The 15,901-nt window shown below is 38.5% G+C and overlaps 1 protein-coding gene across 1 annotated transcript in view; it reads right to left on the bottom strand.

Moving 5' to 3' along the window:
* The window catches only part of AP3B1 (adaptor related protein complex 3 subunit beta 1), a 153,965-nt gene that overhangs the window by 127,043 nt on the left and 11,021 nt on the right, over positions 1–15,901 (bottom strand). The window contains exons 2-4 of the mRNA XM_080362158.1: positions 13,574–13,649; positions 8,237–8,311; positions 87–182 (exon numbers count right to left, since the gene is read on the bottom strand). Coding sequence (XP_080218284.1) covers positions 87–182; positions 8,237–8,311; positions 13,574–13,649 — 247 coding nt within the window. The remainder of the gene's footprint in view (positions 1–86; positions 183–8,236; positions 8,312–13,573; positions 13,650–15,901) is intronic.

Here is a 15,901-nt window from a genome sequence, read left to right as displayed (position 1 = left end):
TTACCAGACTGCACTTGTACAGATATTTTTATTTTTGTGATACCAGCTCAAAATTCTCTATGAAATGTTGTTTAGTAGTCACTCACTTTTAAAGCACGCTGGAAAGTACTGATGGATAACAATGCTAGATCTTGTTGCTCCTCTGCGTAACGCATCAGATAAACATATACAAGCTTTTTTATCTGAAAATAAAACACAATGAACATTATTATCAGCAAGTTTTTGAATTCTATAAAACTAAGTGCTAGATTGCACGTTTTCATCAACATATTCTTCTTTGGAAGAAGAGCTAATATATCACTGGAGTATTCACATGCTTCTCATACATCTTATGATTTACTGTAATTCTTTAAATAGAAATTCCCTGAGATGCTACAATATAACCTAATTAATGACACAGTCAGATGAAGGCTAATAACACAAAGCACTGCTTTATATTATCAACTAGTAAATAAAGATTTTAATAATCTAAGAAGCTGATATGTGGCAACTGACCACCTGAGCACTCCTCACGTTTTTTTCCTTATGGAAAACAGCTTAAACTCCAACAGCCAAGGATTTCAACAAGTCCATTTTACTTTACTTTGAAACTCAAAATCAATTACTTTAACATTTGAAAGACAATATAACTTCCAGCTTAAGTGTGGTAACTTACACTATTTAAATCTGATTAAAAGAGCACATCTGATTATGTCTTAGACAAAAGCAAAGGGTATTAGATCCCTCTTTGCCTGACTACAAGCATTCAAAAGATGTAGGCAATATAAGCACACTACAAAGGACGCAATATCCAAAGATTAAGAAAACCTCAGTACGATTCTGGGGGAGGAGGGTATTCAATTTAGTTCACTTTACCCCCTCATGGCCACTGTATGCCCAGGAAGCAGTGAAAACATTTTTTACATTGAAGTTGTAAACTGACTATTGGGGTTTATAATGGAAAATTCTGAAAGACCCTCAACTACAGCTGTGCTATAATTACTGTCACTATCAGAAGATGTATCTTTGTGCCAATTCTGGCAAAAAGCATAATATTAAATCACAGAAGGTTACACCATACTAAATTATTTGTTGTTCAGCTATAGACAAGCAGCAATCAACATTGACCACAAGAGGCCTATGCACTGAATGACTGCAGGTGTGCAAAGAAAGCCTCCTTTCCTTGAAACCACTCTGTGACTAGAAATGGAAGCACTTATAGCTTCGTGACTACACTATTCTTTTACCATTTACCTTCATTCAATGTTAAAATGCTCCTTTCTATAAAACTAATAATAACAGGGGCACATTAGGCTTGAGGAACACAGGCAGATTTTTTTAATTAGTTTATCAATATAAGCACATCAAACTCCATGAGTTATTGACCAAGGCTTATTTTTGTTCTATACCACCAATTGTTTATTAGGTCACTTGTTGTATCCTTACCAACCATGACATGATGCACATAATCAAGTTGAGGTCAGTGTGTACTTATAAAAACAAAAATCACAAGGCACTTCTGTAAACAATAAGATGCCCTTTGCTTCTCTTAAAACAAATGAACGTGTTCTACTGCATCTTCTCGTCCATTTCCTTGTATCAAAGCATTCAGCCTTGATAAAATAAAAAAACAGCAGCCATTTCTGGGCAGGAAAGTCACTCGGATATGAAGTCACTCACATGAACTCATACGCTTTACACTACTGCATTGTTGCAATTTGTACAGACAGATTTGCATAAGAATTCTTAAGAACAGGCAAAAATTTAGCAAAACGTTTTCAGAAAACAGATCAGGACCAATGTACTAAAAATTTGACTTAATCCAGTAACTTTTCATCATTTCAAAATCATCCTAAAAACTGGACCATGATGAAGGTTTCTGAGATGCAGAAGTGCTAACTAGATGGCTGTACGTATAGCTACATTATGACCTAAACCTGTCATCTAACTAACCTTGATAAAGAAATTAGTCAGATGTCTTCACTGAATGCCCTTCTCTCTTTCAACTGTCTCCTTCTGCACAAATACATTAGCACCAAATTGTGGAAAAAGAAGTAATGAGAGAACTTTAACCACAGCCTAGAGGAAGACGTGAACTCACCTGCTCTTTGTTTTAAAATATAAGGCCCATAAAACATAAACAATGAAAGGCTTCTGCTAATAAATGTTAGGTTATATGATAAAACCTTGTCCACACACCCATAAAGGAGCACAGACAGACAACAGGGGTTGAGGCATATTTGCAAGTTATACGGTGCGTTAGCTTCTCCCAAGTCCATGGCACAAACCAATCAGCCCACAGGTGCAGAGAAACATAATAGTAGGAAGGAACCCAAATTTAGGACCCAGAGGCAAGGAGATCTTGTCAGGCCCCCACCAGGACCACTTCAGGAAAGCCTCAGCTCCCATGTCAAGGTGTTAAATCCACCAAGAGACAACACCAGGGTAGCTTTCAGACCAAGGGCGTTTTGTGTGTACAGGTATGAGACAAAGATGAAGAGTGTTTTGGGATTGCACAACACTTATTGTGGGATGTTTCGGGGAGGAACCAAAGCAGAAAGAGAATCAGAGGAATCTATATGATCTGGGGAGGAACGAGTCCGGGAATATATGAGTAAGGAACTCCAGTCAAAATTCAGGTGGAAGAAGGATGTTTACGTGTGCTGGTTTGCCTGAAAATGGGTTCATTTTCTTCGTGCAGTTAGCAACCTTTATTTTTCATAGCTAGCATGCTCACTATTTGGACTTAGCTTGAAAGCAAGCAGATAACACCCCAGCACAGAGTTAATGTTTTTAATTGCTCTGGTCTGAGAGACAAGGACATTCCAAGCTCTCTGTCTCCAGGTGTGAGACATCAAGGAAGGGGGACATGGATGGGGCAGAGCTTGACTGACATCCAGACTGATCAATGAGAGTATTCCATCCAATTAGTGCCATGCTGCAGATTTAAGAGTGGGGCTTTCTGGTTCCTCATCCCCTTTTCTCTTGCTCTTCCCCTCCTCTCGCTCTCTCTTTGGGGTACAGCCAGGGGAGTGTTTGGTGTGGGACATTTAGTTTGGGTTTTTTTGCTGTTTTGTAGAGGCCTCTGAGCCTTTCTGCCTTTTTCCTCTCTTCTCTCGCTCTGGGATCAGCTGTGGGACCATGTGTAGCTTGCTGGGACTGGCTGTTCAGAATGTTTGTTTGGAATTGCCTTGAGTATCTTTTATTTCTATTTTGTATCTATATTTATTAGTAGTGTATTAGTATTTTGTTGAACTGTGTTTATCTCAATCCAAGCTCCTCCCCTCCCTTTTGATTCTCTCGCCTGTTGGGGGATCGAGAGAGGGGGTGAGCGAGTGGGTACTGTGGTTGTATTGCTAGCTCAGTCTAAACCATGACATGATGTAATGTGCAAAAAGGGACAGACCACCTCGGAGGAACATAAGGAGACATGCAGGGATGTGGTGAGGAAGGCCAAGCTCCACTTGGAAGCAAATCTGGGCAGGGATGTCAAGGACAACAAGAAGGGCTTCTTCAAATACATCAGCAGCAAATGGAAGGTTAGCAAAAATGTAGGCCTGCTGCTGCATGAGAAGGATGCCCTGGTGATGGGTGATATAGAGAAGGCAGAGCTACTGAATGTCTTCTTTGCTTCTATCTTTACTGCTAACACCAGCCCTCAGGTATCCCAGACCCTAGAGACTGAAGAGAAAGTCTGGTGAAAGGAAGACTTTCCCTTGATTGAGGAGGACCAGGTTGATCAATGGTGGAGAGTCTGTTTGGAGGCCTGTAGTTAGCAGGGTTCCCAGGGGTCAGTACAGGGTCCAGTCCTGTTCAACCTGTTCATCAATGACCAGGATGAAGAGACTGAGTGCACCCTCAGCAGGTTTGCTAATGATACCAAACTGGGAGAAAGGGCTGACACACCAGAAGGCTGTGCTGCCATTCAGTGAGACCTGGAGAGGCTGGAAGATTGGGCAGAGAAGAACCTGATGAAGTTCAACAAGGGCAAGTGTAGGGTACTGCACCTGGGGAGGAATAACCCCAGGCAGCAGTACAGTTTAGGGGTGGACGTGCTGGAAAGCAGCTCTGCAGAGAAGGACCTGGGAGTTCTGGTCGACAACAGTTTGACTGTGAGTCAACAATGTGCCCTTGAGGCCAAGAAGGCCAATGGTACCTGGGGTGCATTAAGAAGAGTGTGACCAGCAGGACGAGGGAGGTTGTCCACCCCCTCTATTCTGCCCTTGTGAGGCCACATCTGGAGTACTGCGTCCAGTTCTGGGCTCCCCAGTTTAAGAAGGACAAGGAATTACTGGTGGGAGTCCAGTGGTGGGCTACAAAGATGACGAGGGGCCTAGAGTACCCTTCTTATGAGGAAAGACTGAGAGAGCTGGATCTGTTCAGCCTGGAGAACACTGAGAGGGGGTTTCATTAATGTTTATAAACATATCATGGGAATGGGACCAGACACCTTTCAGTGGTGCCCAGTGACAGGCTGAGGGACAATGGGCACAGAGTAAAGCACAGGAGGTTCCATCTGAATATGAGGAAAAACTTCTTTACTTTGAAGGTGACAGAGCGCTGGAACAGGCTGCCCAGAGAGGTTGTGGAGTCTGCTTCTCTAGAGACATTTAAGACCCATCTGGACAAATTCCTGTGTGATCTACTCTAGATGTACCTGCTTTAGCAGGTGGGTTGGACGAGCTGATCTACAGAGGTCCCTTCTAACCCTAACCATTCTGTGAAAACAGAGGGATAAGCAAATAAAAATGGCTGGACACATCTAAACAGTTTGCTCATTGGTACATCTACTCTTCCATGCCCTGCAACTGATGAGCACAATCTATTGTATTTTCTCATTAAATTTCATTTTTACCTCACCAAGAAAAATAGTTATTCTCTACTCAGTATAAGGGTGCATGTATGTGCATGCAACTACAGTCAGGCCACAGGCTCGAGGGTGAGGATGTCCAGAGGCTCCAGCAACAAAAGAGAGCAGAGTGAATCCTAAGTGTGACTCCAGCAACTGGAATGGGATCTCAAGTAATAGGGGCCCCTGTGTAAATGGTGGCCAGCACCTGGAACAAGTGAAGGTCTGGCTGCCAGCAGCTGGGCTCTGACCACAGTCCAGAGGACCCATGAGTAAGGGTGCAAGCAATTGAAGTGACTGGAGTATGTGAAACCAAGCACAAGCCCATATGTCTGTAGTGCCAGTGACTGGAATGGGTGCAGGTGTGCCACTGGATCAAGCTGCACTAACAGGTGAGTAGGTGAAGTGGCCTAGGAAGGAGGTAGGTAAGGGTGGGTATCTAAGGGCAGGACCACAGGGGCAGCCCACTATGGCATGGACCAGGGGAGTCCCAACCAGTTACCAGAGAACCCAGATGGTTTGTGGATGTCAAGGATCAAGAGTCATGTGCGTATCTCTAAGGGCATAACCACAGCAGGTTGAATAGTAGAGAACCAGGTGAGTGCTGGCCAGGTCCAGTTGTATGTGCACACATTTGTGTGGCTAAGGGCAAGACCACAACGGGGCAGCTACTGGGAGACCATTGGAGTCCTATTCGTACATGTAGAGCGGTCTGTACCAGCAAATGAATGAGGGCTGCAGCCTCAAATGCCTGTATGTCCCAGTGCCAGCAAGAGGGGTGACTGCGATGCAGGGGCCAACCACCAGGTAGACTGTGTCTGAGCCCAGCTGTCAGAGGGATCCACACTGTACTAATGTATGTATGTATACATTTCCACTAGGGGACCTTCATCTTGAACTGCCAGGCTGCTGCTGCTGTTTGTTGTCATGTGAGTACCCTGTGTCAATTTATGTGGCTGCCTCTGTGTACATGCATTTCTTGTGTGTCTGTATATACACAAAACATACTCCTGCATTTGCACACCTAGCAGGAATACACTCCCATTACTGGTTGGGCTGGCAGCCTAGAACTGGTGCAGTCTTGCCTCTGCCAGGCTAGCAGTTCCAGGTCTAACATTTAAAAACACTTAAGATGAACAACGCTGTTCATGGCACTCCTCTTTCGTGTAAGGTATCCATTCAAAACTGGACTTAGAGTACTCATAACCTAAAAACACAAGTTAAAGTGGAAGGGAATATTTAACTAGTATAAGTGTGATTCCTTGCCCCATTTCCTTTTACTACCTATTATTAAAATTACAGTTACAATTTCTGAAGTTATTTTAATACAGGAAGTTCTGAAAGGCTGCGAATTGTCATCTTTGCACACTTCTGCCTCCTTGACTTAAAAGAGGTCATTATTTGGCCTCGAGTCAAATATATGTGTTATTTCAGAAAATGGAAAAAACAAAGCTTTAAAGTAGTAGCTAAAAAATAATAACTTCTTGAATGGTGAAATTAGACTCAAACTTGACTATTATTATCCATTCATATAAACCAAGGAGAAAAAAAAAAAAGACGTATCTGTGACCTTGTATATTGCAGCACATTAGAGCGATACAGGAGTATGCTGAAGTCATTATTGCAGGAAATATAATCTTCAGTGCCAGGGAAAAAGGAATTTTTTGTTCCTATTAATAACAGAGGCTGAGATACGTATTTCCAGGAGAGCAGGGAAGAACTGGAGCATGCATTCAATTGACTTCTCCTCTTAAAAGCCAGTGCTTCAAACCACTGTTTCCTGCATTTTTTACAAAATTATGATCCTGTGCAGTAGAAAGTAACTAATATTGCATGCTTGCTCTGCATTCCTCAAACTGATGCTTGTTGGTCACTACACAGTTCAGAACTACAAATTTACAGATGTTATTTTCATCCAAATCTCATTTGTCAAGTCAACTATAATTCTGATAGCTCTGCACTGTAGCTGGCAGTTTGTGCATAGTACTGGTAGTAAGCAGAGTAACATTTTCTTTATAAAACCTCTAGTTGTACAGCTTTCTAATGCAGTTGCTGCTTTAGATTTCCTTGAGCCACATAGTAAGCCTGTGGATTTTAAATCTTTCACAGTTGAATGCAATCTCTGTTTTTTAACTTCCAGGAAATTTGAATTTTCACTCGTCCACGGTGAGGCTTTTTTTCATTTTCTTGCTTTCTTACAAGAAAAAAAAATACAGAAGCAAGCTACTTTGTCTGTCTAACTCCTGATACTGGGGCAAGAACAGACACATATGCTGCTAAAATAAAATGGATGGTAAACAGCCTGAAAGAGAAACTTGTATTTCTGCTACTGTTCTTATGTATAGCAATCCTGAAAACAATTACTAAATAAAGCTTCTTTTAATTAAAAGTCACACAATTTAGTGCAAGTTGAATAAATGTATTGAAGTAACTGGACTCAAAAAAATAACTCATATTGCAGATGATTGTGACTCAAGTTCTTCATCAGCTGCTTTTATAGGAAGTTTAATTTTTTTTTGTCTGCCTCTTCATATACTCCTTTCATAATTTTTCATACAAAATAAATTACTAAGGGCATATTCCAAAGATGCACGTATGACTGTAGTTTAAAGTCTCCATGTCTTATAGAACATAAAAGTAACCGAAAGATTTAAGATTACGCTGCATATCAGCAAAAATTTCTTCTCTGCTCAAGATGGGATCTATCCCCTCCACATTCCAAATAGTCACATCTCTCCAAAAGATCCTGAGATTTGAAGGCTACTTTTCTGTAATCTTCTGTAATCACAGGCACTCACACTAATGAAGTACTAAACAAATTCTCTATACTAAATTATAAAAAAACCAACACTTAGGTATTGTGAAACAAAAAAAATTAAATGCAATTCATTAGTAACATCACGTTTTGTCTAACCATGAATTCATACAGACATGTTTAACTGAGCTAAAGTGATTTCACTCTGCAATCCTAATCCTGAGACACTCCTTTTATAAATACACTACATGAGTAGAACAGTGAAAACTTTTTTACCCATCTCTTACCTCTCAGCCTTGATCTGCCATAGATGTTTTCTAATACACTGTAGCACAATCCCTACTCAAACTTCACAAGCCACACAACACATCAAATAAACTTCTCAGAATTACCAGCACACACTTCTGCAAACATTCTCTAATCAATCATTTTTAAATGTAAATAGTTATTACTCCTCTCTTCAAAGCAGCCAGTAGGTTCTTTATTTACATGTCAAACTATCACCACAATGCTGTCATTGAAATTAAACCCTGAGAAATTCTGTTAAAAAAATACTAGAGATTCTATGGTTCATGTTGAAGTCAGATACAAGTAAGTAAAGTTTTCATTAATAGATCTTCCATAGCAGTATGCTTAACAAGCTATACAAATACCTCAATATTTTTACTGGCAACATTCTTCACAACAGCAGGAAAGAGCTCAGAAGCATTTTTGCCTTTTGCAATCATCTGAAAAAAAAAAAAAAAAGAAAAATTGAGAGACAAATCTTGGCAATGTAGTAATATAATTTGAGTCTTTCTGTTGTTTTGTTTTAGTTTTTTTTTTCCCCTAAAAAAGACAGGCATTTACTCCAGATCTGCATTTCAAGCCTGATTTCTATGAAGCTGAGAATAAAGTCTGATTTTTTTGTTAACTATTAGACTTTGCAGGATACTATCCATACCAAAAACAAAAAAAAAAAAACAAAACAAACACAAAAAAAACCCACAACACAAAACTAAAACCAACCAAACAAACAAACCAACCACAAACCACACCACACACACACCAACCATGGCTGGTTATACGTTTGGGGGATGGAATCAGCAAACTGGACTTTACCATATCAGATAGCACTTTTAATGCTTTAAAAATTACTTAAACCAAAGATCTTGCTAATCTGAAAAGCTTCACAAAATTACCTTTTGGGAGCTACTATCTGAAGGAAAAAAAAAATTAATCAGAAGTTACAGAGGTTTTAAGTCCTGTTCCTCTTCACTGAAACAATCTTGGTGCACAACAGAATCAAGGAGAAGAAAAAAAGAAAAAAAAAGAAAAAAAAAGAAAAAAAAAGAAAAAAAAAGAAAAAAAAAGAAAAAAAAGAAAAAAAAGAAAAAAAAGAAAAAAAAGAAAAAAAAAGAAAAAAAAAGAAAAAAAAAGAAAACAAAGAAAAAAAAGAAAAAAAAGAAAAAAAAAGAAAAAAAAGAAAAAAAAAAGAAAAAAAAATCGACATCACACTTTAAAACAAAACGAGGTTGTTTTCCATAGCAAGCTAAACACAAAAGGCCTTAGACTGTTTATACGGAACAACAACAACAAAAATCAACAGGTAAAAGCAAGATCAGTCAGCCCACTGTGGGGTTTCAGGTTTTTTGTGTTGGTTGGTTTTCTGTTTGTTTTTCTGGGGTTTTGGGGGTTTTTTTGTTTGTTTGTTTGTTTTTAATTAAGAAAGTTTTCATATTTGGTCTCAGAGAAATTTGAAACTAGGGCATGTAGTAAACAATAAAATTGTCTCTTCAGCCCTTGTTTGAACAGTCTAAGGAGGGAGTTATTTATAAGAAACCAAGTATATGAGAAGGAATAAAATACTTCCATATACACTACAGCTGCACAACTCTCTTGTATCTTAAATCTAATTCCAGCAGAATGTCTGCCAGTACATCATGGTCATGCTGTAAGCCATGGAATCTAATGCATGTGTTAGATGAAGTTACAGTGCTGCTGAATGCAAACTCAGAGCACACCCAGCTATGGTCAAGAGCGGGATCCTGTCAGCCAAACACCAGGCTAATCAGAGAGGTTAAGAGCTCACCAAGACAAGCAAATATGCAGGGATCCAACACAGGATCATGACGTTTGCAACTGCAGTTACTGCTGTTCAAAACCATCTCGCATCCCCACCATTCCACAACTTTATACAGCTGATTAAACTTCATATTCCTAACTCACAGGTCTGTGTATTTCACTGATAAAACATATTAAGAGCATGAAGAACTAGGATCTCATGCAACAAAAGCAAGAACACACAAAACCAGGCAATATCTTGACAAATTGTATATTTAGAGAAGGTTAGAAGAAAGACACTAGAAACTAGAAAAAGAAAAAAGGTAGTTGTAATTCAAGGTATTACTGAGTAAGCCTTACAAAAGGGTTTAATAGCAGCAGTCCAGCATGACATTTCAATTTAACCAACTATTTCTTGCAGCTGTATTAAAGCACAGGAAGTGACAAACTAAGAAGCAAGCACAATGTATGAGTTTCAACAGGGTTTAACTAAGAACCTAAATTACACCACAGCTGTCAGGACTGGAGGATCTTTGTAATAAATTCCAGATTCAGAATGATCAGGGTCAACTAGAACTTAGTAGCAAGATGCACTGCAGAGAAGTATCATAGAATAAAATATTATCAATCATCTCATCTTGATGCAACAGGAGTTAGGATGATCCTTAGACTTCCCTGACAGGCTGTAACAGTATGACTCTATGCATTACTTGCATTATTTAACTTATCAACCATAATAGCTCTAGTGTACCATGTAAATATGTATTTAGGGTCTTTTAAAAGAGTGTATTTTGACTCATTAAGTCATAACTATTAGCCTAAATCCTCCTTTCCCATGGATCATTAACCTGAAAGAACATAATGGTTCTTTCCAAGACTAAGGTCTATCATGTCGTTTTTGTTGCTGTGCCTAGACATTCTCCAATTGTGTATCTGGAGTTCCTGCACAGACAGAAACTTTCATTCTAGAAGAAGTGCTATTTAATGTCAGGGTGTACTAAACTTCTTACTTTTCATGAAAGAGACAGACAGAGATGGCATGTGAATTTGTTTCCTAAATTTATGCTCCAAAACCTTTATGAGCAAAATCCCACCGAGATTTTTTTCCCAGATGTGAAGTTTAGACAGGTTTCAAGACCTGGCAACATGAATATCTTGGTTGTTGTAATATCAGTGTATGTTTTAAAAGAAGTATCAGCTACTGTGTTCTCATGCACACAGTAGAATAAACTCAGTTCTGTATACACTTTGAATTAATTTCTAAACCAGCAGTGTTGCTTGTTATCTTCCAAGACTATCATTATTTTGTGCCATGTATGTAAGGAAGAAATATAAAAAATAACATACTGACTAAAAAAAAAAAAACATTTATCATTAAAGTTACACATACCTATCTGAGTGGAAGGCAGGTTTAGACATCTTCATGTAAGAGGGGGAGTGGAAAGATCAAAACTGGATTACTCCTAGGCTTGAAATTACATAGTTAAAAGGCACTCTCTGCAAGACAGATTTGTTTTTATTTGTAATGAATCTCTCCTGGGGAGAGATTCATTTGTAATGAAACCCTTTCCTGGGGAGAAGGTTTGGAAACCACCTTAGAGGAGGAAGAAGCAGCAAAATGAGCTATAAGCGTTGTTATCCTGGTACTTTTCCATCACACCTACATGGACTAAGGAAGGTCTTGAAGTCTACTAGAAGAGTAAGAAAACTATTGTTATGCACAGCTTTTCGCCCTACCTAAAATTAGTGAAAATAAGCATTCCAGTGAGACATGTTAAACAATACTTCAACAACAGAGTTCCTTTTTCCACTAATAATAAGGCTAGAGGAAGCCTTTCATCTCTGGAGAACATATCTGATCCCTGAGAACTCTTTAGATGTAAGCACACAACTGGTAACCCATAGGGATTTTTGTGCCCAACAAGAACTTTATCACCACTGCCTCAAGGCCTTGTGCTAATTCTGCAAGGTCCCAGTCCTGGCCTATAAAGCTCACTGTCTATTATGAGAACCTGAGGTTGGTACCAGGTATCTGTTATGAAACACAGTTTAAACACAAGATAACAGCAAATACGTGGAAAATATAGAAGAGACTAAAAACAGCGAATCCAGGAATTCAAACAACTCACTTGTGGTCAAAAACAGTCAATCTTATGAGCTAGAAGGCTGTTTCTGCTTCAAGAAAAGAACCAGCAGCTGAGCAATGGAAAAACACCCAAGAAACAGAAGGTGTCTGCTGCTATCTTGAGGAGTAGTGTTCTTCTAGCATTTGGAATGGGGACTGAGAACTTACAGAAGGGCAAAAATCTGGAACTGGTAAGTGTAGGTGGAGAAGAAAGAGTGTGCTCAATTTAGTTCTGCCTTCCCTTGCTGAAGACCTCCTTGCCTGATCACCTAAGCTTAAGACCATCAAGGACCACAGCTAAGTACACATGTCCAGCTTTATGGTATCATATACTTCTGTTACAGGAAATTAAATAAAAAGTTGTTAAGAACTACTTTGAATATGTAACCATAGCAAGTATTTATAATAAGTGTATTTGCTTATTGTGCGCTCATAATGAGAGCATTGTCCACAGGAAGAAATGGGGAAAAAAAATCTAGTAAAGCCTTGGTTTAAAATTTACACCTGAATCAATTTAATAGTTTCTGATTCCCCCATATACATACATACACACATACATTCAGTTGCAACAGTCTCCAAATACAGATAAAGATCTGGCCACTTTTTTTAAAAAGAAAACCAAGGGAAAAGCAGATAACTCTCCCCAACCCTCCCACTCATAGTAAAAGCCAGAAGAACGATCTTTTCCGAGGGAAGCAGAAGAATGTAAGTTACCACATGTTGAAACTATGACGCTTCTAAAGGACACGATTTCTTGCAACAGCACCTCTGTGTGCCAGACTCACACGAGTCAAACCCTGGGCAATTGCACATTGTGTTGGAGAAGAAGAGCCAAGAAACCTTTCACCAAAAAACCCCCTTGAAGTTATGAAATGGAGAAAAGAAAGCTGAGGGGAGACCTTACCACTCTATACAATTACCTGAAAGGAGGTTATAGCAAAGTGAGTACTGGTCTCTTCTCCCACACAGCAAGTGTTAGAACAAGAGGAAACGGTCTCAAGTTGTGCCAGGGGAGGTTTAGATTGGATATTAGGAAAAACTTATTCCCGGAAAGGGCTGTCAGACATTGGAACAGGCTGCCAGGGAAGTGGTTGAATCACTATCCCTAAAGGTGTTTAAAGGCCATGTAGATGAGGTTCTTAGGGACATGGTTTAGAGGCAGACTTGGCAGTTTTTATGTTAACGTTTGGACTCTATGATCCTAAGGGTCAAGCTAAATGATTCTATGAAATAGTAGCTGATAGGTTACTCAGATCCAATAGGTAATTGATTCTTTGGCAGGACTAGGATCAAAGGCAAAAGCAGAAGACAACCAGCTTGAGTAAAATTTTCATCACTAGGGGATACTGAAAGGAGATATTGCTAAGTTTAGAGTTGGGGGAAAGACCATGATTGCATGATACAACCTGTATCTTATATAATCTAAAAAAGTAAAAACTGTAAACACAATTTGTCATTTTACTCCTACAAATTTCTGTTGTTTCTTGTCTGCTGAATTAAGGCAGCATGAGAGGCTCCTCTGAAGGAACCATTTCCTCTATAAGATCTCACCTCCCTACTGAAAATTGATATTTAAAGCCATATTGGCACTGTTACGTAAACATTTTAAAATTATATGGCTGCATGTATTTTGATAGTGCAATTTCTACACAAAATTCCAAAGTAAGGACTTCCTTAAATACCATTTAAAGACTCAAATGCTGAGTTGGTAGAGGATCTGTAAAACAAAAACAGTATTCATATCCAAGAACTAAAAACAATAATGGAAAAGATACCCTAACAAATAAAAGTAATAATAATTAAAAAAAAAAAAATCACATACCCCAACAATCCTTTTCATAGCATCCAGCTTTGCAGAATCTTTACTGCTTTCCAACATCTGTTTTAGGTCTTCATTTCTGTGGTAGAAGCACAGTAAAACATCAATTAGAAAAAAGTAAAAAATAAAATCAGAATACTATTTTTATATTCTTGCATCAATTCAGCAACTTCGGGTGAAGCACTGCCGCTTCTTGCTCACTTTTAAATTGTATTTGTTACCACGCCGGCCTTGTATAATGAAGTGTTAGTAGAAGAATCTATCAGATTCCAACAATAATGCAAGACCATGCAACTTTAATCTGCTGTTAGCTGAAAGCTGAAGTCCTGAGGCAAGAGAAGAGCTCAGTTTCATTCATTCACTCCTCACTTTTTGCCCAGTAAGAGCCACAATGTAATAGCCTGAGGCTGACATGTCTGTATTACAATATAATATCAGCTTACATAAATCACCAAAAAGTCCAATAGCAGACTTCAGTATGGTCCAAATCTCAACGAGAATCAAGCATGTAACTTTAGGTTTTCATCTGCCTTTCTGGATTGTAAACTGCTGTCCCTTGTCCTCAGGATTAAAAGCCTCAGATCTATAGTACAATACATCTGTTCCACACGCCATAAGATTGATAGCTCAATGATTAGACACATGTAGTGTTCAAGCACTTTTTACAGCTGAAATAAAATTCCCACACAGAAATATTAAGTCAGCAAGGATGTCCTCTAACAGATATAGCTTCTCATTAGCCACGACTAGTAAGAAACCTCACCATGCTTGGCTTTTTAGATGCAAAGGATAACAGTCTAATTGCATGTGTATACTCTGAAAGTTTACAAAAAAGACTCTTTGAAGAAATAGCCTTTTGTAATGCCTAGATTGCTCAAGTACTAAAAAATATGAAGCAAACAATGGCTCAAGAACGGATACTTGCAATATTTAAAAAAACTCCAAAAGCTTTCCAAGTTTACAAACCCTGTGAGTTTTCACATTGTAGAGGGCAACACAGAAATTCAGACAGAATTTCAAAAGTGAATGCGAAACCTAGATATATTCTGATTTATCACTGCCCTCAGTATTTCAGATGGGGAGAAAAAGAGGTTTAAGCCAAAGCCAGAATTAGTTACAATGAGATAAAATGTTGCCATCCATTTCTTCATAAACCTTTAAATAGCATTTTTTACTACTTGCAAGGCATAGAGTCACTTTAATTGAGATTTTCCTTGTATTTTCAGACCCAGTACTGCATCTACCTGTGCCTCTCCTTGAGAAATCCACACTACCCACACAGTTCAGTATACATCCACAAACTTAAGAACCACAACCAGATGGGGAAAAAACCCAAACACCATTTGTTCCTAATAAACCAAAAGAAAAACATGCAAAATTAAGGATGCAGATATCTACAAGCAACTTTTCCAATTTAAGTCTAACCGCTTTTTCAAAACCAAGTGTTTTGTGAAATATGGGATCAAGTAGCAACAAATAGAGGAAGTAATACAGCAGCAAATTAAAGTACATGCTGAAGACTACCTCCCAGAAGACAGGAATGACAAAAGCATTCAGTTATCACAGGATGACTGAGTTACCAGTGTAAAAAATATTTTTTTAAAAAGGCAAAAGGTGAATTTTAGACATAAGGACAGAATAAAGATGTATCTAAAAATGAAATGTACTTCTAACTGCTTCGAGAAAATATTCCATCACACATTTCAAATTAAAACATTTTGAAATGTCAACAGCTAAGATACAAACCAAAGAAATTAAGACATGAAGACCTGGTTACAGCCTTCATTTCATAAGAGAAATGCACCACCATGGAAAAAAAATACCAATAAATAAAAAATAAAAAATGACAAGTTCTTGATGAATCCATTTGGAAATTAATTGCTACATGAACTGATGTATTTCTTTCAATCTTTTCTAAAAATTATAATCTGGTATTAGCAAGCATTACATACTTACAGAGTAAAATATCGTTCCAGATATTCGTATGGATCAGAATCAGCAGCAGCAAGCCTTTTTTCTTCTACGGTTAGATATGGCTTCAGTGTAACCTCAAAGTTTTGCCCTTTAAGAGCAGATTTAATAGTGCAAGACACCTCAATTATTTTACCCAGCATTGTAGAATTCTGTTCCATTCTTTCAAGTACAGTATTAAAAAAAAAAAAACCACAAAAAAAACAATAAAAAAACCACACACACTCAACCCAGCTTGCCTGCTGAGACTGAGGTCTACTCAAAAAAGAAAATCTTATTAAGTCACAGGATACCCACTCCCTTGCTGTTTCAACTTCTAGAAACAAATATCCTACACAGATTTCAAAGGTCATTTCCCTC

The sequence above is a fragment of the Nesoenas mayeri genome, assembly GCF_963082525.1.
Source record: "Nesoenas mayeri genome assembly, chromosome: Z".
NCBI classification, from domain to species: domain Eukaryota; kingdom Metazoa; phylum Chordata; class Aves; order Columbiformes; family Columbidae; genus Nesoenas; species Nesoenas mayeri.
The sequence above is the reverse complement of the archived record's forward strand: the minus strand, read 5'-3'. Positions and strand labels throughout refer to the sequence as shown.